This window comes from Tinamus guttatus, unplaced genomic scaffold, assembly GCF_059628265.1.
Source record: "Tinamus guttatus ecotype Peru unplaced genomic scaffold, ASM5962826v1 Tinamus_guttatus_pri_ptg000150l, whole genome shotgun sequence".
Taxonomy (NCBI): domain Eukaryota; kingdom Metazoa; phylum Chordata; class Aves; order Tinamiformes; family Tinamidae; genus Tinamus; species Tinamus guttatus.
In genome coordinates, this window is record NW_028288684.1 from 3286569 (window position 1) to 3310970 (window position 24402).

Below are 24402 nucleotides of genomic sequence, written 5' to 3' on the forward strand. Positions count from 1 at the left end.
ATTGCCAGGGCAAATTTGATCCTTCCTAACTGATTACTGGTGAGGTAACCACCAGGAGACCAGGTGAGGTGATCTCTGACTCACTCTGTCATGAGTCTCTCCTGACAGTTGCAGACAGTTGCCATATACACAAATTAGCGAGGTAGAAATTGCATAACCCAGAGTTCAATGCTCACTAGTGGGTGCACTAAGCAATGAGTGTTTCTTTTTCCTTCCAGTTCTGTAGACACCATGTTCATATTTCCCTGCTCTCTCCCATCCCCTGCTGCTTGCAGTTTGAAATCTCTCGGGTGAACATCAGCTGCTGCTGGGACTTGTGACAGGCCAAAGGCAGGGACTAAGCACTCCCTTTTCTCTTGCACTGTGGAAGGATTTGGGGAATCAGAACCACTGCTCTTGTCATTGCTGCTGTCATGTAAGAAGGGAGAAAGCTCCATAGGTTCGTATGTGTCTGCATTTCTCAAGGTGTGGGGTGTGTTATGGAGTAACACAGAGGAACCTGCCATTGGGTGTGCAAGCAAAACAGAAAGGCCAGAGGAAACCAGCTCTGTTGGGTCACTGGTCCCCAGAGACACAACTTGTTGCCTGGGATGTTGCTTGATGCCCTGGCCACATGGGCTCATCCTGCAGCATGACTGACCCTCCAGACTTGTGAGGAGACCAGGTTAAGCCAGGTTTTGGTGTTGTCTTTGCCCTGCTATCTCAATATGTTGTACCTAGGTGTGCACTCTGTGTCCCCAGGCGTCCCCTGGATCCTGAAAAGAGTTGTGCATTTAAGGGAACACCGGAATAATATGGTTTCTGAAGTCCTGCTGTTCCCCACGCAGGCACTGTCTCCCAGTGTCTTCTCAGTGACTGTTGGGTCACTTCTCAGAGTGCTGTTGGGAACTACGGCCAGGCCTTTGCTGGTGGGAAGCAGCAGGATAGCAGGAACCACCTCCTGCACAAGGTCGGAGCAGAGCAGTCCCGGAGCTGCTTCTGTGGAGGTACCTGTTCGAGGAGCTGTCCCCATCTCCTAGTTTAGTGCCGTCTGTATTGCTCAGTCCTTTGAACTTGGTATGCGCAGCAGGGGGATCTGTGAAGTTTGTTTAAAGCAGTAAATAGCTTGACACATGAGGGCATTTTCCTCCCTTTCCTCGGAGTTCCAGTCAGTGGAAATATGTCATCTTCAGCTAAAATTAGACTGGCTCCAGCTATACTAGGAAAAAAAAAAAAAAAGAGAGGAGAAGCAAAACCTCAAGAGCTAAACTCTTTCTGTTGGACTTCCTCAGATGTAGCAGCTCCTAGCAGAAATAACTCAAGATCCTTCCAGCATGAACTCGATCCAAAAGTCTGTGATTTTTATCCAAAAAGGTTTGAACTGTTGTGGACAGCCAAGCAGACTGACTAAGCAAACAAGTCTCTCTTGCATGTGAGAGAATGTAAATAGTCTTAGAGAATAACAACAGATCTTCCAGAGGTACTAAGCAAAAACTGGAAATAGCTGAATTTTAAATGAGTTTCGCAGTTTGAGGGGCAGAGGGGGACTGAATTTGGAAAAAAATACTCTTTAGTCCCATCAGATTTGATACAACATGTTTAATTTTATAAAGGATGCTTTAGCTGAACCTGCGCCCAGCAACTTAAAAGAAAGAAAAAGCAGCACATTTTCTTTCTTTAATATAACCTTGACCTTACAACATTTTGCTTGGTGCATTAAACTCTAAACACAAATGAAAGTGAGTAGACACTTGATGCTTTCTGAGGTCTAACTCTAAAATGTGTGTGGAGGGCAGTGGGGAGGAGAGACTTGGACCCAAAATAGAGCAGAAAACAAACAGAAAACCATCACAAATTAAATACACATTTTGAGTATTTTTTCTTTCAAACAAGTTGTATTAAAAGAACAATGAAGGGAGTATGTGGAACCTAACGATATATTGTGTTGTTATTCCAGGCTTCATCAGCAGTTTCTTCATGTTTGCAAAGTTCTGAGGTCGACCCTGCTGCAGCGCTTGCACCCAGCGCCTGAGATTACACAAAAGGGGGTGCGTGGAAGAACTGCTCTCTGAAGTTCCACCTGAGTTTTGTGGAAACTCCATCCAGGCCTTGGGAGGCAGGAGGGCAAATTGTGCTTCTGTTGGCCCTGGTGGGTAATCTCGGCTTCTTATGCACTCCAGCACCCCTATCAGCTCCTTGTTCTCCTTCACCAGCCCTGCAGTGAAAAGGCTGCTGGGCTGGAAACAAGGAGATGAAGAGGAGAAGTGGGCAGAAAAAGCTGTTGATTCCTTGGTGAAGAAACTGAAGAAGAAAAAAGGTGCCATGGAAGAACTGGAACGGGCTCTGAGCTGCCCTGGCCAGCCCAGTAAATGTGTCACGATCCCACGGTCCTTGGACGGCCGGCTGCAGGTGTCTCACCGCAAGGGGCTCCCACACGTCATATACTGCAGAGTGTGGCGCTGGCCTGATTTGCAGTCTCATCATGAACTGAAACCCTTGGAATGTTGCGAGTTCCCATTTGGCTCCAAGCAGAAAGAAGTGTGCATTAACCCCTACCACTACCGCCGGGTGGAAACCCCAGGTAATTATATCCCTTGCAAATGATTCCTAGCTCTCTACTAGCTTTTGTACTGGCAGGTCTGTACTTGGCCTACTCTGAAAACAGGAAAGGCTGTGTTGGATGGAAAGAAAGGCTGTGTTGGATGGAAAGACCTTTCTGCCCATTGGCATCCTGGATCAAGGGGCAGCTCTGTGCCTGGGGTCCTCGCTGCCAGCTCAGGGTGGCAGAGCCCCTGTGGGGCCAGATCTTGTCCAGGGTGCTGAAAAGAGTCTCCCTTGCTGCATATGGAGGTGCCGGCTGCCCCACAAGGCCTCCCTCTACAGACCAGTGTTGCTGGGGTGGCCATTTGCTTGAAATCTAGGCACCAGTGAGTCTTTCAACCTTGGCTGCATTTATGCCTCATCCTCAGAAAGCTGAAAATTGACTCATTAATCTACAGGGAAAATGTTTCACCACCTCTCTTTTTAGAAATTAGAGTTGTAGTCAGTGAATTCCTCCTAAAATGCCTGATGGATGGCTTGCCTTCAGTGGGATTTAAGTATCCAGATGGATAGTTTATAGGAAAGTGCTCCCCCTTTCTCACAGAACTTTGAATTTTCTACTGATGATCCTCTTTACACTAGACCTGCTCAACCTTGAAAACTCATGCCCTAACTGAAAGGTCATTTAATTGGTCTGTGCCAATGAAACAGCTCAACAGCTGTTATAAAAATATAGTGTTCAGTATTAACTTCCATAGAGATCTTAGAAAGCAGGCTGGCAGAGACCTTGAGTGGTCATCCTATTCCCTTCTGTTCCTACCCCTAAGCAAAACAAAACAAATATGTTTTTAAAGTGAGGTCTAATATCCTTTGTCTTCACAGTCTTGCCAAGCATACGAATATGTTGCTTTGCTATTGTTACAGTTCAGAAAGATTTCTAGTGTCTAACCTAACTTTCCCGTGCTGCCAAAAATCACAGTAATGTAATTTACTAATGAGTACATTTGTTAAGTGTATACTTATTGTTCTGTGATTACTCTTTGTCTGGCATGAACTTTACTCTGAGGTGACATTAGAGTCAGATAAGTTAGTTGTGGGATGTTTCTTTTCACAGGGATAAAATAAGGGAAAGACATTTGTTAACATCTTTTAAACAACAAGGACCGTTCCCTCGTAGTTCTTCTGCTGCAGGGGAGATGTCATTCTGAAATTGCATCTGAACTGCTGTAAACATTGTCACAACTAAAACTTTACAGCTGCAGGGAGTGGTGCATGTTGTCAACAGTTTTTGCTACAAAGAGCTGGTCTCCTGGCTTGCTAAAATAAACTCTTCAAGAATCTAAGAAAAGATGCTCATAAAATATCCCATTTTGTATATCTTTCACTTTGGAAGCTCTAGCCTTTAGTGTCTTCTCATTTCTTCTGGTGCAACTTCAGTGTAGCTAATGGAGTCTCCCCAGTGTGGTAGCTGACAGCACTGCAAAGTGATGGTTTAAATCCAGCTCCTCTGAGCTGCTTGGTGCCTATGACAAATGCTAGTTCTGGGATAGCCCAGCAGCTGCTTACACACTTACAAAGCTAGTTATTAGCCTGTGAAGCAGGCTGGCAACATGTTTATTAGTTAGCATGCTCCCTGCCATGGCTTTGACCCATGCAGACTAGTAATTCCCCAAACAACACTCAGGTTGCAGAGGCTGCCCCCATGGGACTTTGGGCATTTTGGATGTGACCACCATAAGAAGTACAACATGATCAAATCTGCTGGAGCCGCAGCCACAGAGAGAGCTTAGGCCACTGCAAGGGGCAGCCATGCAGCCATGCAGCTCCGGGCCGCAGGCACTTAGGGTAGTAGTGCTGGGAAAGGATCATGGTGAAGGAGGAAAAGAAATGAAAGTGAGGAGGAAGTGATAGCAGGGACATCTCTGCAGAAATGTGTGCGAGTGATATGGGTGCCAGGCCTTTCAAGCAACCATCCTGTTTTGACTATCAGAAACCCTCTCTATCCAAGCTCTTGGTGACCCTACACGTATGGGAAATTCCCTGAATCTTTGTCCCTCCAACCAAGGAATCCACCCATTATTCAGCATTCCTTGTAACCCAGAGTCCTGAATTATTTTTATACAAAAGCCCATCATTTTTGGTTCAATTTCCATCACTGTAATTTGTCTCGCTGAGACAACCACTTTGTGATCAGATCCTTTAACTGTTATTCAGAGTGAATGAGTTGTGTCGAAGACAGAAGACAGGATGTCATGTTCATTGTTGCTACCAGCATCCCCAGTAGGTCACTTCTTTCCAAGCCTGCTGAGCAGCAGGTGATGTTTAAAAAAAGCACAGCAAGTATTTCCTTTATTTTGTGTAACCCCATCCCTGTGCAGATTGGGGTTAGTCTGCTTAGTCTAAAGGTCTAGGCATGATGGTTAAGCTTTGCTTCCCACCTTCCCCATTCTGGAGAAGTCTGAATGGATCATTGTCAGCAGAAGCTGCAGTTTCAGAAAATATAAAAGCTGCCCAGGCTTTTGCCCTATTACCCTATTATTTTTAAATGACATCATTCATTTCTAGATAAAGGAGGTTTTAATGTGCACTGCTGTTGTAGACTGCAGGAGCCTAAGTGAACTTTTGACTTAGACTAGAAGATTGCCCTAGTCAAGCCTGAGTGGAAGGAAGAAGTGGTATTTTCCCAGTTGGAAGACCACCTGATGATCTATAGTGATGATGATGCATGGCCTTCAGTGATATGGGCCATATGTATGAATGGTCATAGATATAGAGAACAAGTGGATCTTACCAGAGGGTAAGGCTACAAGGGCAGTAAACTCCTGAGAGTGGGGCTGATGTATCAGAAATAGCAGTGTGGAGTTGTACCTGGAATAAAATAATTGGGCAGATAAATTGCTCCCTAGCGCGTGAAGTCCCAGGATCAGCAAACACAGGAACGGACAGGATTCCAGCAAGAACTACTGCAGCTAAAGAGCATAGGAGAGAGCATAGTGCAGGAAAGGCAGAAGCAGGAATTGAGACATAACCAAAGGCATGCAAACAAGGAAGGATCCATCCCTAGTTTTAGATGAAGAATAGTAGGTATAAGAAAGTGCCCCACTGAGTGGAGACAGCACAGATAAATTATGAGTGCAGATTGGCTCTGATGTGATTAGTCAGTGTTTCAGTTCATGCCTCTGGTCACGCTTTCTTCAGAATGGTTGAGGCTTAGAGAGACAAATCTGTTACCAAAAGAGCAAGGAGAACAAATCCCTTCTGGGGATTTTTTTTTTAGCCACAAACAACAAAATCTCCAAATTCCTCTCCTCTACATTGGCTTTAGCCCTCTAGGCATCCACAGAGCAGTCAGTGGAAAGATTGAGTGAAGGGCAAATACTGTACCACAGAGCAGAAATTAGGAGTATCCTGGACAGAGCTGGGAAAGAGTACAAGGCATCGCAAAGCCTGAAAATTCCTCTTGCTGACTCACTCAGGGCAAGTCAAAGGCTTTCTCTGGCAAGTGCTGTTCACATAACCAAATTCTCAGCTTTCATTTAAAAAAGGAGTTGTGTCGAGTTCTCACAGGGCTAAAGAAAGCTGCTTCAATATGAATGGTACACACAGGGACTGGTACCAGCTCCCAAGCACAGCTATCGCTTGCTCAGTATCTCTGCTCACTGCAGAGTGCACAGAGGTGGCTGCTTTTCCCATTTTCCGGGGCTGCTGGTCAGAAAGTGCTGGGTAGCTGTGAACCTGACAAAAAAACAGACCACTTTCAAGCTAGAATGGGGAAAAACTCCAGAAGCAGCAGCAGCTTGCAGCCCAGAGCTGCTTACAGGAACCATGGAAGGGGCAGGATTCAGCTCACCGAGAATACATCTGCAGTGTGATCACTTCTGTGGTGGCCTTGTCCCAACACAGGGCAGATGAACTGGGCACTAAGAGAGTCTTGTTTCTCTCCACTGGCTGTAAGGAGAGCTTAGAGGGATCAGGTAATGCAGCTTAGATGTGAACGCTGCATTGCCGATGAGTCCTACCTGGGGAGTCAAGGAAATCCAGAAACCCAAGGAAGAGGTAAAAAGCAAAAATATTTTCCTCTACCAAAGAGCCACCAAGTGGGTGGCTGCACACTTGTCCTCCCACAAGGAAGGCTGAAGGGAAGAAAATAGGCTTTCGGAGCACCAGCACTGTGCTGGCTAGAGACTAGCCAGAGAAGGGTCTACACATGGTCTCTTAACAGGAAATCCAGTGCCTGCTTTCTGGGGTGGGTGAGGAGATAACATTTACAGTGCATCCCCTGTCATCAGTCCAATCCTTTCTATGTTTTTAACATTCAGATCTTCAGTCCTCAGATGACTGGCAAATTCCCAAATGGTCTATTCCAGTGCCTTCGCAGGAGGGCAATTTAATCACTGCCCCAGCTGCAAGATAGTGCTACAGCAAGCTGGAAACAGTAAACGTGGCATTTGTACCAGGCACTGATCTGCTGCCTGATTGAGGCTGCCTCTGCTTTGAGCAGTCGGTGCACAGAGACGTCCAAGGAGAGGGTCTCCTACAGCCTCTTCTCATACACGTTTTGCATTATCTATGTATTTGCTTTATAGCAACTACTCCACTCTTTCATTAGGCTGGATAAATGAGAGTTCAAAGTAACTAAAAGGTGCTCCCTTAGCTGCCTAAGAAGTATTAGCCTTACCTAGACAGAGCTTTTTGTTCCAAACACCATATTAAAACACTTTCAAACAACATGTTCCTGTCAGTATTTATAACCAAGAATGCCCCTTGTTATTTGTTTCTATGAGCTGGTAAAAACAGACATGCTGCTGGGTTTTAGACCAAAGCAACTGTAGACACTAAGTCATCTGTATAAACCTGTTGTATTGTTCTGGTATTGAGACAGCTCATCCTTGTCACAATAACCTGGCTTGCCTCCTTATCTTCTCTTGAGGTTTTTGATCTCTGTGCTAGCAAGCAGGTATTCTTTCCCCCTACTTGTGTTTAAGGCCTTAAATAAGGCACTTAGGTGTTTAATTATCTTCTACAGCTAGTAAAGAAAACGGGGTACAAAAATTGCCCATTGCAAGTGCTGTTGTCTCCCTAAGGACTACAGATGGCTCCAGCTAAGGCCTGAAGTTGAAGTACCCTATTCAGAAACATTCAGCAAACCTCTTTGTGTACTAAGCTATGAGCTACATCTTTATAATTCTCCCACCTAATTTTTAAACATTTTGACTGGTCCTGCTGTTGCTCCTGTTACATCAGAATTCAGAAGTTTTCAGGTCATCTTTTGGTTCTTCAATGCAGTAATGCTGTTACAGCCATCACAATATGAGATATACATGAAAAAGTGAGTTTTTGAGGAGAGAAGATATCTTCCACTAGACCAAGTTGGAAGAGTTTGTATTTCAGTTTTCTGACCTGCATTTTTCGTGTCTTGACTACCAAGCATTGACATTAGTCTCCTCATGCTACACTTCTTTTAACTATATTACAAGGGCTAAATGTATATTGCTGCAATATTTGAATTGCCACTTAAATTTCCTTTTAAAGATTCTACTGCCTAGTTGGCAGCATTTTCTGGCACCTGAAAACCTTTTAAATCTTGTCTCTAGCTTCTGGTCTATGTTTCTTTATGCCCATCTGTAAAATGCTAGTAGTAAAATAATGCAGTGTACTTGCTGAGCATTGTTAATTATAATTAAACTTGGCTCTGAATTTGACAAAAACTAATCATAATATTTATCAACTCCTGAATTTTTCAGCCTTTCAGGAGAAGGAATATGTAACTTTGAGAAAGAGAAATGTGCCGCTTGCATTTTTATAATATGTCTCTGTGTGCATACTGTACCTGTAAATTCCTGCAAAACCTGTAAATGTACCTAGGCCAGTTGAGGAGCAAGTCCCTTTTTGCACATGGAACTGCTGCAACTGACTGCAAACCTGAAAAAAAAAAAAAAAAAGAAGCCAAAGAAGCAGATCCTCACTGTAGGGCAGATTTGTTGTATCTCAGTGAGTATCAGAGAAAACTATTTAAGTAGTACTGAATATAGCGCTCTGCCTTACTTAAAAAGAGATGTTATTTACACAAGTGCAGTTGTAACCATATTTTTTCAATTCTGTTTTTGCTTCCAGTGCTACCTCCTGTACTAGTTCCAAGGCACAGTGAGTTTAACCCTCACCTCAGCCTGCTGGCCAAGTTCAGAAACGCTTCTCTCCACAGCGAGCCGCTGATGCCGCACAATGCCACCTACCCCGACTCTTTCCAGCACCCTCCGTGCACCCCCTTCCCACCCTCACCCAGCCACATGTTTTCCCAGTCACCCAACAGCATCAGCTACCCCAATTCACCAGGAAGCTCCTCTGGACCGGGAAGCCCATATCAGCTCACAGGTAAGAGGTTTACAGATGTCTCCCTGTGGCAGCAGAGGCTCTTGCAAGGGCCTGGGTTCAGGATCAATTCTGCGTGGTCCCATCGGGCTGTGCCTGTGCACTAAACTGTTGCACAGGATGGACCTGGAATAAGATTTCTTCCTTTTGTTTCTTCGCCTTTTCTGCCAGTCTTTCTGATGGATGGTCAGTGGCCTAAAAGCCATAGTCATACCACTGCTACAAATGTCTGAGCAAGCTCTCATGATTACTATAAAGAGAAAATTCAAGACAACATCAGGTGGGGCAGTCCACCTCCTGTCCATCCCTGCTTCTGATACAATCCATGGAAGAGAGTACCTTAGGCACCTCTAATGGAGGTAGTCAGAACAGGGACCTTTAGCAGCTTCATCAAGAGAGGCAAAATTGTGAAATCAGTATGTAGAAATAGTTGTTAATCTATAATGACCCCTCTGACTGTAGAAACTTCATGAAATTAAGGTGTTTTTCAATCTGGCTGAACGCTCAGTGAAGTCACCAGGCAAATTCTTGTGCCTTCAGTGCTTGTTTCTTCTGCTCCACAGCTCCAAGCTCAGCAGGGTTAACTTACTCAGATTGTTTATACTGTGAGCTCCTTACTTGGTAATGTTCTGGTTAGCTGAGAATTTAACTATGCAATTGTTATTAAATGCAACAAGAAGGTGTCATGCAACACAACTCAGGACTGGCTTTAATGTGAAAAGTCACTGCTGCACTTTGTTGAAACTCCAAAGTAATTACAGCAGCCCCAACTTTTTTATAAAGATGAATGCAGATCAGAATCTTGTAGCTCAATGGTTTAATATTTCAACTATAAAGCATTTAAATTCATATCCTCAATATCTATTTTGACTTTAAGTGTGGGAAAGATGTTTAGTTTTACATGTTATTTGTAGTTCTTGAACTTCCTTTCTTTCAAACCGGACATTTTCAACACAGCATAATGTTTTTCTTTCCCTGTCCATCCACTCAATTTTTGTTCATTTCTACTACAAATCTGTAGTCAGATTAACTCATCCAAACACTCTGGCAAGTAGTAGGACTTGTTTATCTATCCCCATTCTTTTTTTCACCTCTGTGTAACAGAGATCAATTCAGAAGAGCTGGTCCTGACAGGTAGATCAGGCCCATTCCAAGCTACATGCCTCTGACTTGTGTGTTTACCTGAACTGGGGACCTTGGAAAGACACTTAGAAATGGAAGTGGCTCAGCCTGAGCTTCAGCGTATCAAAGCTTACTGAATACTAATGGAGTAATTTGCTTGTGTAACAACCAGGGATTGCTGACTATCTAATGCAACAGCCAGGAGTTACTTCAGGGACTCCAAGTGGAATTGGTGTGACCATATGTAGATGTCAACAATGTAAAATTCTGTGTATGCTTTAATTCCGTGCAGGAAAATATGCATTCTTGAAACAATAATAATTTCATTTTAAGGCATATGTCTACAGTAGCTGCAGTTGCACCTGGAAGTGCCTAATTTTCTTTAGTGAGTATAAGGAGAGCTTATGGTGGCTAGTTCAGGTGTAGACATCTGAGATGATACATGTGTAACAGTATTATAATACTTTCTGTAACTTTTATTCTCTTCCACTGTTTCTTGATTTTGTTTTTGTTATTGTTCTCACTTGTTGCATTTTCTGTGGAAGGGTTATATCTTCCATATATTAGGTAGCTTTTTAAGCGGTATTTCCAAGTCCTGGATGTTGCTTAAACAGAATAAATAATGTTCTTTTGCAGTAATTGGAAGACTCAGTAGTCTTCTTATGAGGCAGTCCACATTTATCCTCTGTGGGTAAAATTTTGGGGGGTCAGCCAAGAAACCAAATACAAAAGAAGGGATTTCAACCTAGACCTAAATTAAACCCTAGACTTGCTAAACAGACCCTTAGTCCTGCAAACTTATACATGACTGTAAGTTACTCATAGGCCTGTTGAGTTTGTTTAAGTGAGTAAAGGTAACTACTTTTAGAGCTTATGTACAGAATGTCTGAATTTTCTAATGTGAAAATGAAGTCCCTTTTTCTCTGGTTTTCTAAAGCCTCTTGCCTTTCTTGTGAATCCCCGCAATAGAGAGCCACCTTCCCTTTATTTTTTTTCTCTATTGCTATAGAAAAAAAAAAGTCAGAAGCTGAGCAGCTGAGTTGATACTTTTTCTTAATTTTTTTTTTCATTGCATCTAACGCTAATTGACGAGAAGACTGAAAAAGACAGAAGACAGCTGGCCCTCCCTTGTTAGACAGCATTAAAAAAGAAAAATCTGCGTGGAGCTTTGCTAAATCTCACTTCAGGATATAAAGGATCTCTATAGGCTTTCTTTACAGCCTGTGAAGAAAGAGAGCTTTCTCCCAGAGGAGCAATTAAAGTTTGCTTCCATTCTAAATCATCCTCTGCATTTTTTTTTTTCGATTTGAGAGAGAAGTTTGGAACTGAAGGATCAACTTGCATTACTTCCTTAGTGTAAAAACTCAAGTTACCAGAGTACTTGGCAATAATCATCCCTAGTTCCTTAGTAATTACTGCCAGGGAAGTGCCTCTTCTCAGTTGCTTGGAATTCACAACAGCCTTTGACACCTCTATGCTCAGTTGCTGTAATTGGTTCACAGTTGGTCCTGTGGCTTTCATTTGCTCTTCAGGACAAAGTACGAAGACTTCTGAATCCTGCCTGTCCCCTCTACTTCAAGGCCTTCTTGACCAATCTAGACACTGCTGTCATGATCATTCCTCCCTCTTTCAAGTGTATTGAGTCCAATATGCTTTTCCTTTTCATTCTTCCTGAACAAAAAATGGTCTTAGTCTGGGGATTGAAGTTATTCACAGGTTCACATCTCTGTTCTGTTTCAAATCTTTCTCCAGCTAAAAAATGCTGAAGGAATGTTGCATGTTTGACAAGAAGAGGTGGGGATAATTTACCAAATTACTGATTTTGATGTCTTTTCTTTCTTTTCATTCTTTCTTTATTTCTTTCTTCCTATCTTCCTTTCTTTCCTTCTTTCTAATAGTGGAAACTCCACCCCCGCCTTACCATGCAAGAGACTTTTCAGGAATCCATAATGGGCGGTCAATGGATGCAATAGCTGAAAGTCAACTAGTGCTGTCTTTGCCCCATGGAGGTAAATCTGCCGACGCAGACACTGAAAGTAAATAACTATTTGTACTACTTTTCATAGAGAATTTGTTAAGTAAAAATTGTCAATTAAATGTCCAGCATCTGTAAAAGTAGGTCTCAGAAAAGGTTAAGACTAAGGCTGTGCATTAGACCCATCAGTTGGCTAGCAGAATAGGGTGATTTAAGGAGTCATTGACTTAAGTGGGTAGTTACAGAGTTTAGATCCTTCTCACATACATTAGCTGCTACAGTTAGAAAACTGATAATTAAAGCAAACACTATTCTCTAGGTTGTAGAGGCAAAGATTAAATCAAGGATGGGAAGGCTATATAATGCAAAAGAGCACTACCAATATCACAATTCTTTCACCCTCAGTTCACTTTATCACCCTTTATCACCCTCAGTTCTGGGTTTCATGCATTTTAAAGCTTTACGTTTAGAACATTTCTTATTTCCAAATTCATTTCAATCTTACCTTACTGGCTGTCTAGAAGCTAGAGAGACATGTGTTAGTGAAGCACAAAGATCTTTAAAGGAGGCCAAACTCATATAAGCCTTAGGGAGAGGTGCCAGGGATGGTCAGGATAGAAGGGACTGGGATTGAACACCACATATACAAATGCACATTAAAAAATAATTCCAACCTTCTGAAGCAGTGATGACCACTTATGTATCAAAGAACTGGAGAACAAAGATGAGGATAAAAGTGTTAATAACAGATAGATACAAAGAATGGCCGAACAGGAAGTAGTCTTTAGGAACCAGTATTTTTAAATAAATAGTCCAGAGACTTTTTACCACCTCTTTCCATCTCTAATGGCGTAGTGATTCTTAGTTGGAAATTTGTTAGAGGTTACTCATGGAGGTACCTTGGGGCCAGGGGGTTTTACCACATATTACCAGGGGGTAAGCAGGCAAGAAAAGGTTACTCACTAATTCCTGGAGGACAAATAAGGGTCATGGATTCTGTTATGTTATGGGCAGAGGTAGTTCCAAAAGAAATAGCCTTGCTGGTGTTTGCTGACATTGCTGCCTACAGTCCCACATGGAAGCAGAAAGCCCAGAAGCATGCAAAAAATGGGGATGGGAGGGCAGTGATTGATTACTTCTGAACTTCAGCATTTAGTGTCAGGCTGAAGGCTTGGCTCAGTTTTCTTCTTGCTTTGAGCCCATCTGTCATCCATAGCTCCTTCTGGTGTGCACAGCAGATGTATCTCTTACTATTTTCAGTGTAGTGATTGGGCTGTAGTTCAGCAAAGAATGTCTGCATGTGCTTAATTTAATGCATTAGAGTTATCACTTTTAAGAACAAGTGGGACTTCTTAGCGGCTTAAAGTTAATCTAATGCACCAGCCTTTTGCACATTTGAGGCTCCAGTTATAAAATAAAGATGAGGCAGAAGCTGTTGTCAGGAAAAAACCTGACATAAGTGACAGTTTTAGATGAAGATCTCCAGGGACAGGGGTGGAAGAGAGAGAGGAAAGGAGACAGAGTCAGAGAATGGTTGTTTTAAAAAGTATTACATTACTTTACATGTACAAAATACATGCACTTTACAAATACAAAAAGCATAAGCATCAATTAATTTTATTTCTTATAGACTTTCGCCCTGTTTGCTATGAGGAACCCCAGCACTGGTGCTCAGTTGCCTACTATGAACTCAACAATCGGGTAGGGGAGACTTTCCAGGCTTCCTCTCGAAGTATCCTTATAGATGGATTTACAGACCCCTCAAATAACAGAAACAGGTTCTGCCTAGGACTGCTCTCGAATGTAAACCGCAACTCTACTATAGAAAACACCAGGAGACACATAGGAAAAGGTAAGAGGTTCCCTCCTTCTTGGGAATATTCACAGCTTGAAAGAAGTGTGCATTGTATTAATAGATCTAGCCAATTTGTCGGATGTGCATGCCTTAAAACCGATGCTCTGAGTTTACTTCTGAAATAGGAGAAAAGCAGCTGATTCTTTTCTGACTGGATAAGAATCAGCAAAGTAGCTTCTTACAAAAGCAATTTACTTGGCCACTGAAAAGAAAAATGTTGTTTATAGTTGTGTGTTCTAATTTAGCAGTATGTATTTTCATTTTATTTATTAGGGCTTCTGGCAACTGGGAATATTGCCATTGAAATGCCACTAAAAGGATAATTGCTGGTGCCTCAGGGCTGGTTCTCCTACCACCAAATAACAAAGGGAGATGGATGAAACACTTAGTAGTTGAGTTATTTAGCTGAAGAACTCTACAAGGGATGCCTTAGGAGCTTTTTTTTTTTTTTTTTTTGCCTTAGCAACTTAAGAAAATCAGTCTAATCCGATCCTCTGCCTCATCAGCTTCCAGCTGGTAAAACTAAATCGTGGATTCTCCTTTGAGCAGTTCTGCTTGTATGCTCTGGAAGATTTACATGCACTGTTCACTCAACATCATATGCTACAGGCAGCGAGTATGTCAAGACCACTCCTGAACATGCACGGCCATACACACTCCATCCCAGGTCACTAAGGCTGCAGAGGTCCTCATCTTCTCCCCGAGCTGTGTACTGTTCATGGCAGTGAGTCAGAAGCTCTGTACTGGCCACGTTTCTGTGCCGATGAAGTGGTGCCTATTCTGGTATATCCAGTCTAGACTCATCATCTTGCCAAGCCAACCTCTCACCAGGAGCTGCCTGGGAATGGGTTCCCACTGGGCTAATTAACTCTAATTGTTCCACTCCTATTATCTTGTCAACCTCACCTCATTTCCCAGGCCTAGAGCAGTATTTTAATTGGCTCTTGATAGTCTAGTGTTGAATGACTGAATATGAGGAAGGTCTGAGACAAATGTGACTTTTTTTTTTTATAAACAACAGTGAATGGAGAGGTTAGTGCATGAGGTATTTTGCAGAAGATGCTGTGCTTAGCTCTTGTCCTGTTCTTCAGGAGAACATTGCTGGTATGAATGTATTGGGTGAAGTGGGTGGGATGCTACAGGTGTCTGTCATAGCAGTTTGTTGTAAGCAGTGTAAAAAAGCTATCCATCTAGTCTGGGCTTATGCAGAAAGTAAGGCAAAGCTTCCATATCAGGGTACGCTGTCAGAGGAGTGTGGATGGAAGTTGATGCGTGGCTACATTAAATGACAAAAGATCTCAGTCAAAGTTGTCATCTGAGATGTTACATCTCATACATTTCTGCCCCCAAAATGAAAAGAAACAGAACAGAAAGAAATGAGGTACATGCTAATGGTCCTCATCCATTCAAATCTGAAGATCTGTCTTCATCGATTAAAAGTTCTTTCAAGTCTTATGCTAGGAATCTGCCCAAGGGAAGGGAGCAGGTTGCCCAGAGAGGAGCTTAGAATATCTGAGATCCTTAATTTTCCTGCTCTTCCCTGTTTATGCAAATCTTAGGAAAACATGTTCAAGTGGAATAGAAAAGGCACCAGTACAGGCCTGCAGAAGAGAGCAGAGCAGCTCCAAAACTGCACAGTGCATAAGTGTGCTGGACAGATGAAAGCTCCTGAAATGAATACAATTGTCACATGTTAACAAGGGAAAAAAAAAAAGAGCGAGTAAACAAGATTAGCTCAGTAGGATAAGGATATGCGATTGAATCGTCATCTAGTGTATCAGCATGAAATGGTTTCCTGGAAATACCACATCAAAGCTACAAACAATCCAGAACACAATGCAACTTCTACTAGCAATTGGACTCGTTTCAGCAACTAGGCTTCAAGGACATAAAGGGGACTTCTGAGCAGAGTGTCAAAAAGATGAGGAAACTTGGAGATTGTTGAATCTCCCAATTCTGCACAGAACAATGAGATCCAATTAAAACATATGAACTCTTGATTTGGTCCACAAATATTCAACTGCTTGATTTCCTTGACAGTGCTACCCTTCAGTGAATGAATAGCAGAAGACTGGAAACACGTGCTGATATTTCACTGCTGCTTCTTTTAAAAAGTCCTCAAGGAAAAGAAAACAGTGCTTTCAGAAGTGACTTTGGTGCTTTGATTACTGTGGTACATAGTTTGTGGAAGGCTTTTGAAAGCTTTCATTTTTTTTTCCCCAAGTTGGGTTCTCAATACGTTTTGGAAATCCAGCAGCTTAGAGCTTCTCACTTTAGCGCTCTAAATCACTAGTGACATCTGTAGATCTGAAATACAGCAAATATTTATGTCCTTATTTTGCTCTTCCTACCCTTCATTCTCACTTAGCCTGCTTATTTCAGGAATTATTTTGGACTCATCAAGCTTACCTAGGAAGATTTTCAGTGTATTTTCCTTCCCTTTTATCCCCCTTTTTACAAAAGGAAGAGGAGACAGGGGTCAAGTAATAGCAGTCACAATGTGAAGCACCACGTAACCATCTGGAGCAGCTGTGCCGTTGCTGACGGCGGCTCTAATTGCACTGTAGCTTCACCCGCATTCCCAGCACAACGTGTGCTTGGGTTGCCAAATGCACCTCCTGTCACTCAGATCTACTGTGAGAGCCTGTGGGTGCACAGAAGTCAAGTGATGGCTTGAAGACAGACTTTAAGGTTCTTGTCTGAGTCATTCTGGAAGTCTATGGGAGAGCATATTTTTTCCCAGATCCTTTTCCCACTCAACCTGCTTTTCCCCAAGCCTTTCCCGCTTCTGTGGAGAGGCTGGTTTTGTTTCAAGGATGTGCTGCTGCTCCTTGCTGTCATGACCACAGAAGCATGAACAGAGACTGGGAATATGCAGCCCGGCTTTTTTGTATGAAAAATAACAGGGAAAAAAAAAGAAAAAAGAACAAATTAACACTGAATTATTAAAGCCTGATTATCACCAACTCTGCAGGCAGTCCACTTAGACTTTTGGAATGTGTGCATTTGTGTGTAAGGCTTTGAGCTCTGTACCTGGGAAAAAGGAGGAGGTTTTTATTTTAAGGAGGGTTTTACTTTTATTTATTGGTGGTTCATATGAGAACAAAGAACTGAAGCCTTCCACCTCTCTTGAACATGGGACGAGTTCATCCTGTCTACCTCTAACCATGGGAAGACTAAATGTGGAGGCATCTTCAGAGGATGACTAGGTCCCCTTCAGGGTGTGGTTTCATGCTCACTTATAAGCAGTCCAAGTCCTCATTGCCACCCTTGCGCTAATGAAGATTTCACTGTGAATGTATTAGTTTTCATTTGGTTCAGCTTCCTTATCTGAGTGGCTGCCTGGCTCTCAAGCATTGCTGCTGTCATGAGTGCAGGTATGGAAAGAAGCAACAGGGGAAGGAGAAGAGAGCGTTTTCAGCACCAGCACAGACTTAGCTCAGATTAAGCTGACAGTAAGTGCACTTTGTGGTGGATGGAGTGAATCATCTGGTGGTGGTGCCTCTTGTCACCTATCAGCTATAGAAGGAGTCTACACATTTAGCTTACACTAGATCACTAATCTTAAGGCTGCTGAATTTAGCTGAGATAAATCCCTCACCAATTTATGTACGTTTTTATGGAAGCAGGCATCCAGAGGGGAATCTGAGTCCTTGAAAGGATAGAAGTGCTTCTATTTTCATTTCCCTATGGCATGGTAAAAATAGGCGAGTTAGTGTTGGTAAGTCACTCAGACACTCAAAAGTTCACAAGAAGATCAGTCATTTTCTTGTTAAACGTTACTTTGAGCTATCTGGTGAGTAAGTAAGGGTCGTGCAAATGTGAATACATGGTTGTGATGTGACGGATAAAACAAAATACAGAAAAGCTGTTTTTAGTGCACATCAGAGTGTGTTTGAATTGCCTGTGATAGGATTAAGATATAGCGTGCGGTGAGTTGAATCTTGGGCAACTGTGTATGCTCCACAAGGAGAACACATTTGGATGTGTAATGCAAAACAGCTTTGCCAATTATTGGCCGTTTTGTGTATGTATGCTTTGTATATGTTTCACGTATGTTTGACATATATATGTATATGCATGTGTGCATGCCTCCAAAAGTAACATGCTGGTGTATTTAAAAAAGTAATTCAAACTTCACTGAGAAACAAAGTAGAATATTACATGCCAAGCCATTTTTTCTCCTATACCAACACTTTGAAATAACATTTTTGACAATTTTTTCTCAATGTTTGTGGGTCCGTTTTGTAGATATGTGGTTATACACAGATTTTACTGTCCTTTAAAAGACAAGGTACAGGCACTAAATGCCTGGAATGATTCTGGGCTTGTATGTGCACACAAATAAAATAACCATAGAATTACTGGCATAAGGCATATTGTGAACACTGGAGAAATAACACCTGTTTTGTTTTTTCCTTTTTGAGGTGTTCATCTTTACTATGTCGGTGGAGAAGTTTATGCAGAATGTGTGAGCGACAGCAGCATTTTTGTGCAGAGCCGCAACTGTAACTATCAGCATGGTTTCCACCCAGCCACGGTCTGCAAGATCCCCAGTGGCTGCAGCCTCAAGATTTTCAATAACCAGCTCTTTGCCCAGCTGCTTGCCCAGTCGGTCAATCATGGCTTTGAAGTGGTGTATGAGCTGACCAAGATGTGCACTATTCGAATGAGCTTTGTTAAAGTAAGGTTGTTTTGCCTTCTATTGCATTTCTGGAAAAAAAAAAAAAAAAAAAAAGAATTCTGTCACTTGGTGATGTTTTCTCCATTGATGGCATAAAAATTTCAGTTTAGATGGGCTAAGCATGTAATATATGTGCATACCTTAGGCAGTTTGTGATCATCCCATCGTTATTAGTTTGCAATAGAACTTGGTGCGGTCACAAATCTGAAAAGGGTGTCCTTAGGCCACTAGTTAATTTATAGTCTTAACATTACTATTGACTTGCATGTATGGGCTCAGCCAAGAGATACTGGGTCCTCCTTCAGCCTATTGGGGATTGACATTATTTGCCACCTTTCTGCTCCCTGGCAAAAGATTGTCTTAACTGGTGTTGGCATTCCCACTGGCCAAATCCACTACCAGAAAGGGTCCTAACAAGTGGAATGCAAAACTCAGAAGAATCACTAGTCTTCTTCTGTTGTTTGAAAGAGACCGCCAGACTATTATTGTTTCCATGTTTTTGAACCTTTGCAGTCTGACTGCTGGATGCACATGGTATCTGTCTTTGTGGGGGTTTCTTAAATCTTTTGAACGCCCTCTCCAGAACGTCATTTTTGACTGCTTTTAGAACTAACGATGTACTTTTGGTATCTTTGGTGTCATCTAAGGGAATTCAAGACTGCTTACTCAAAAAAACGCACTAGACTGACTTCCTACAGTGCTGCTGGTGAAAGCTGTGTCATTAGAAGCTCACTAGCCCTATTTAGCTGCTATTACAAGCAGCTTTAGTATAGCCTTTTGTCTTGCAGATTTGGTTCTATACAAATGATTGAATCAAGCTGACTGAGTTCACATCTAAGATACTACAATACCGCTTGAGACTCAAACCCAGTTCCCCTATATCTTGCAAAGCAGAAATGTTGAGACCCAGGCAACTTTCTGGCTCTAACTCTTTCTGACTGTCCTTGGGGCCCATCCTCTTCACTAAGAGCATTAAGAATGCCCTGTAATTTTTCCTGGGAGTCCAAGCCAAAATCTTCCTGCATATATTGCTTTGTTCTTGGGAAAGAACTGGCATCTTGTTCACATGCAAGCATTAGGGGGAAAAAAGTACCCAAGAAGCCCAACAAACAGCATTTTCTTTAATGGAAGACATGAATGGGCATGCTGTTTGTAAAGGCAGTGTAGCCAGTTACACAATATTTTCATTATCTCAGCAACACAGGGGCAGTTTCTTTGATGTGTTATCTGCTTTTGAGCCCAGCATGGCAGCAGAAGTGGTAATGTTGATGCATTAAGTAGCACTACTGCTGTATTATCACCATGCTTTGTTGAAACAATGGCAGCCACTATCGTGCCGCGGGCACCAGAAGACCAATGCAAGAAGGAGATATTTCAAATCCTTTCCCACGACCTTTGGAAACAAATTGTACAAATCTTACCTAGGTTCTTTTTTCGTGGCCATTTCCTGTACTCTGTTTTCCCAAATTATTTCTCTTCCAAGGTGTGAGTCCTGGTGGGACAGGAGTGCCCTTGGGGTATTGGGGGTGTGCAGTGGAGAGAGGACAGTGTTGCCTATCACAGCCCTGGTATGTGCCACACACCAGAAGATCCCAGACATGGGGCAATCCTATGGTTTTCCCTGATTCCTGCCCCTGCACACTATGCGGGACAGAGGGGGAAAGATGCTCCTGGAGAGAGCTGTGGCCTGCACAAGGCTGGAAAGGCTGGCAGTACCAGCAGGGTTATTGAAACCATCTTCTCCATGCCTAGAGGCTCATTTCTGGACTCCTCTTGTGGTTATTGGTATCCTCTTCTCACCGTCATAGAATCATGGAATCATAGAATGCTTAAGGTTGGAAGGGACCTCTAGAGATCATCTAGTCCAAACCCCCTGCACACGCAGGGTCACCTAGAGCACATGGCACAGGACTGTGTCCAAGCGGGTTTGGAAGATCTCCAGAGAAGGAGACTCCATAACCTCTCTGGGCAGCCTGTTCCAGGGCTCTGTCACCCTCACTGTTAAGAATTTTTTCCTTAAGTTCCTGTGGAACTTTTGATGCTTTAGTTTCTGGCCGTTTTCTCTAGTTCTATCAGTGGCCACCACTGAAAAGAGGCCAGCACCATCCTCCTCACTGCCTCCCTTGAGGTACTAATATACACTGATCAGATCCCCTCTCAGCCTTCTCTTCTCCAGGCTGAACCATGGGTTCAAACCAATACAACTCTGCAAATTGCTCTCATTTTACTCCCTTGAAAAGAGAGCTCCATCTCGGAGTTCATTCCAGCCCTGAGGAGCAAGGACTCTACCTGTAGCCCAGGGAGGGCCTTAATTTACAGGCCAAAGACATAGGTGAGTCCCATGCTCGTGACATTTTAACTGCAGGCATCTGTCCCTGGCGTGGAGCTGCCAGCAGAGGGAGATGGCCAGCCACCTAAACGCTCGCAAGCTGACAGATGACTTGCTGCAATGACTGCTGCCCTTTGCTGGCACCGAACTCCTCAGAATCGTGCAGGCTGCATTTGCAGCCTGTGGTTCCTCCTTATCTAGCTTTTCTGTCCTGCCTCTCAGGTGAGATGAACTGTTTTCTTTGATGCTTGTGCCATGCATCTTCACTGCAGCTGAGCAGTATCACCCTTAAAGTTAGAAGCCCTAATTTAGGTACCTTTGGCAGACATCACGTCTAATACTTCATGACAAAAATGTCAACCCTTCTGAGTAGCACAGTTGTCAGGTAAAGCTCAGCTCCTCTGCACAATGAGCCTCGTCAGGCAGCAAGACAATATATTGCACATCGCCCAGTGGAAATCTGAGTACTATTTATGAAGGAAAGAGAGTCAGTTACCTGTGAGACTTTAGGCTGTTAGTTGAATCTCTTGCATTACTGTGAAACTGGCTGTTCACAGAGTGTGATAGAGTGCACAGGCACTGTAAGTCCAGAGCTTCTGTATTTGCACTGAAGAGCACTAACCCTCCTGGGCTTGACGGTGAAGGTTATGACTTCTTTTCTGTAATATTGTGCTCACAGAAATATCAGCTGTCTGGCTGATCGAGTCCCATCATGCTTTGTTACCTGAATCACACTGTTCTGGGAATTCAGATGGGTGTCTAAAATTAATATATCCGCCCAGACCTGGCAGAGTAGCTGCCTGCTTAACAAGCAGACACTGTGCTGCCTTGAGGTGGGAGTCCCTGCCAGCAGCACATGCCCATCTCCTGACAGAAGCTCGATATCTCTTATCTCCAAGAAAGAGCTGGAAATGATAGTCATGTTCCAGGACTTTCCATGGCCATTGGAAATTCCATGCCACCTGGTCTCATCATTTGGAAATACTGAGCATATTTAATTTACTAGTGTAGAGTAACTCTTAGTGTCTCTCATAACTATGATAATAACCTTAAAAAAGAGCAACATTTTGAGTAAAAAAAAAATCTGCATAGGAAAAAGCATTAAATCTTAGTAATTAGGATGATGGGCTACTCAGAGTACCTTTTTAAAAAACTGACTTTTTGGTCCTTTGATGTTTTTGTAGGGCTGGGGAGCAGAGTATCATCGCCAAGATGTTACAAGCACACCCTGCTGGATTGAGATCCACCTGCATGGACCATTGCAATGGCTGGACAAGGTGCTGACACAGATGGGCTCGCCTCATAACCCCATCTCCTCCGTCTCTTAAGAGTCATCTCTTGAACTACCTTAGGGTGGATGCTATTGCAGGCAGTGGCTTACAGAATTTCCAGTGAACAGAAGCTTCTATATGTAGATGTATGTAGATGTAAATATATGTATACATAGTCCACTCTCCTATTTTTTTCATGCTATGTTTTGTGGTTTCTAGCTATTCTGATGCCAGTACAGTAAGTTTAGAAATTCGGGTATAGCATATCTGTTCTCTAGTACAAAATAAGCCAAATTCCTGCAAAAGTGTCGGACATTTCCTATGAATATCTTCATTTGTCAGCCAAGCCAGTAAAAGGTGAGAATTATCAGCCCTTCTGAATATCTATTCAGAAACCTGGCTGTAGCTGTTCCTAGTAGGTGAAATTCACCCCTCTGCAGGCAACCAAAGTCAGATCTCTGCACCATATATTGTCTGATATCCTGATTTCAGGTCTAAACGAGAACCTTAAGTGGTGCACAAGAGTTATGGACAGAGGATGACTTTTATCCAGTGAACTGAAGGACTACACAGCAGTTCCAGTCTGTCTCCCTACTGCAAAGCAAAATGGGACTACAGATCCTCTGAGGAGCTGAGACACCCCTGTCACCCACAGCATGTGGCAGGAGGAGGGAGGGAACCCTCAGGGCACATTCAGCACTGGAGCCTTATCAGAGTGTTCTGGACAAATTCAAGTAGTCTGATACTCTTGACATAGTAGTATATGGTACTGCTGCACTGAAATACAACAAGCTCCTTAAAAAAAAAAGGAAAAAAATGGAATATATACTTGTATGTTTAAAAATTAACTTCCAGTGCTTTTTTTTTTTTTGCAAAGTACATTCATACTTGCATATATATCTGGCATGTAAAATGAATCCTATCCATTATACAGTATTGATGTAGTTTGTTTTAAGGGTAGGACTATCTGTAGTTAGACTACTGTGCTGATATCAAGGGTACATCTAAAAGGGACTTGAACTGTGATTCGGAAAAGGGAAGTGTGATTGATGAACTGAATAATTAATCATCTATCTTAGCAAAACCTTTGTATTGAAAGCAGGGAGCCCCATGCTCAGAAGGTGGAAGCAGAAGGAGGTGGGAGTCAGTCTCGTCTACCCTTTGAGCTGTGCCAGTTCTCAGGATCTGAGTGCACCACTTCTTAGGTTTGACAGGGAGGAGTTTCTGGCCAGTTACTTTGTACATCCTCATGGATGGTTTCTCATAGATAGGTGTCATCATTTACAGTGTTTTTGCATCACCTCTGTAGGACAGTGAGCAGTGTAAAACACAAACAAGTGACAAATGAACTGGTGCACAAAACCTTTCGAAAAGCTTCTTGCCTGTGGTCCTTCTGCAAGCAGGAGAGCTATTGCACATACTCTCAACCACAGAGCCAACCTTACAAAATGCTGCTCAGATAATAACCTTTTCAGAGGGGGCAGGTGAAACACCATTACATGTTGATGGTCCCCCATTACCTTGCTGAAAGAGGAAGACTGTTTCTTTCCAGGAATAGTAGGCCATCTAAAATTGTTTTGCCTTAAAGGCCAGAAAGAATGACTGCTTGTCAAATCTCACTCTTTCTTAGAACACTCAAGAAGTATACCTAGAAAAATATATTTAACAGAATTTTCTTTTCATTTTCCTTTTTTCCCTTCTCCTCTCCTCTCTTGTTCTCCTCCTCCGCTTTCCTCACGTAAACCTGGTGCTACACATTTTACTGTATAATTACAAGAGGTTACCTGAAATCTCCTGGTACTTCACATATACAAACCAAATGCAAAATTCATTGGAAAGACTTTAAATATATTTTAGAAGTGATGTAATACCTGCTGTGAGGTGGCAATTACAAATAGGACAGAAGAGTCAGTAAACTAGGTACACTTCCCTTGAATGCATCCTCAACTACCTGCAGCATTGTTAGAGCACAGAATAATAAATGATCATTAAATTATAGCAGTAATAGAAAGTGATATGGGAAATGTGTATACACAAGGACCTCTATTTTGTCAGCATTTGACATCAGTAGTGTCACTGTGGGATAGGAAAACTTTTACAGTGTCCTACAGCAGTGAAATTGGGTAATACTCTCACACAGAAATTCAAGGCACACCATTTACGGCTTAGCAAATCTGGGGGACATTGGTTTGGAAATAGACATTTTCCTCAGTTCCCTCAGTGTCACCTTACTGAGGTGTTGGTAATGTGTTTTTTTTTCTTTTTTTTTAGAATGCT

At 42.6% G+C, this 24402-nt stretch overlaps 1 protein-coding gene across 2 annotated transcripts; it reads left to right on the forward strand.

Moving 5' to 3' along the window:
- Positions 1 to 2062: 2062 nt before the first annotated feature.
- Positions 2063 to 23169, forward strand: SMAD9 (SMAD family member 9). Of its 2 annotated transcripts, XM_010223598.2 has the most exons (6): positions 2063 to 2560; positions 8635 to 8892; positions 11910 to 12047; positions 13617 to 13838; positions 18269 to 18525; positions 22039 to 23169. In XM_010223598.2, the coding sequence occupies exons 1-6, from the start codon at positions 2149 to 2151 to the stop codon at positions 22180 to 22182; spliced, it is 1431 nt and encodes a 476-aa protein (XP_010221900.1). In that variant the 5' UTR covers positions 2063 to 2148; the 3' UTR covers positions 22183 to 23169. The 2 variants fall into 2 exon arrangements, with proteins under 2 accessions (XP_010221900.1, XP_010221902.1); XM_010223600.2 differs by lacking the exon at positions 11910 to 12047.
- The last annotated feature ends 1233 nt before the right edge of the window (positions 23170 to 24402 follow it).

Excerpts from the sequence above, each read along its gene's own strand:
- SMAD9 (XM_010223598.2), top strand. The coding sequence starts at position 2,149 with ATGCACTCCAGCACCCCTATCAGCTCCTTGTTCTCCTTCACCAGCCCT. Across the intron at positions 2,561-8,634 it reads CCGCCGGGTGGAAACCCCAG|TGCTACCTCCTGTACTAGTT; the intron begins GTAATTATATCC and ends TTTTGCTTCCAG. Across the intron at positions 12,048-13,616 it reads TGCCGACGCAGACACTGAAA|ACTTTCGCCCTGTTTGCTAT; the intron begins GTAAATAACTAT and ends TATTTCTTATAG.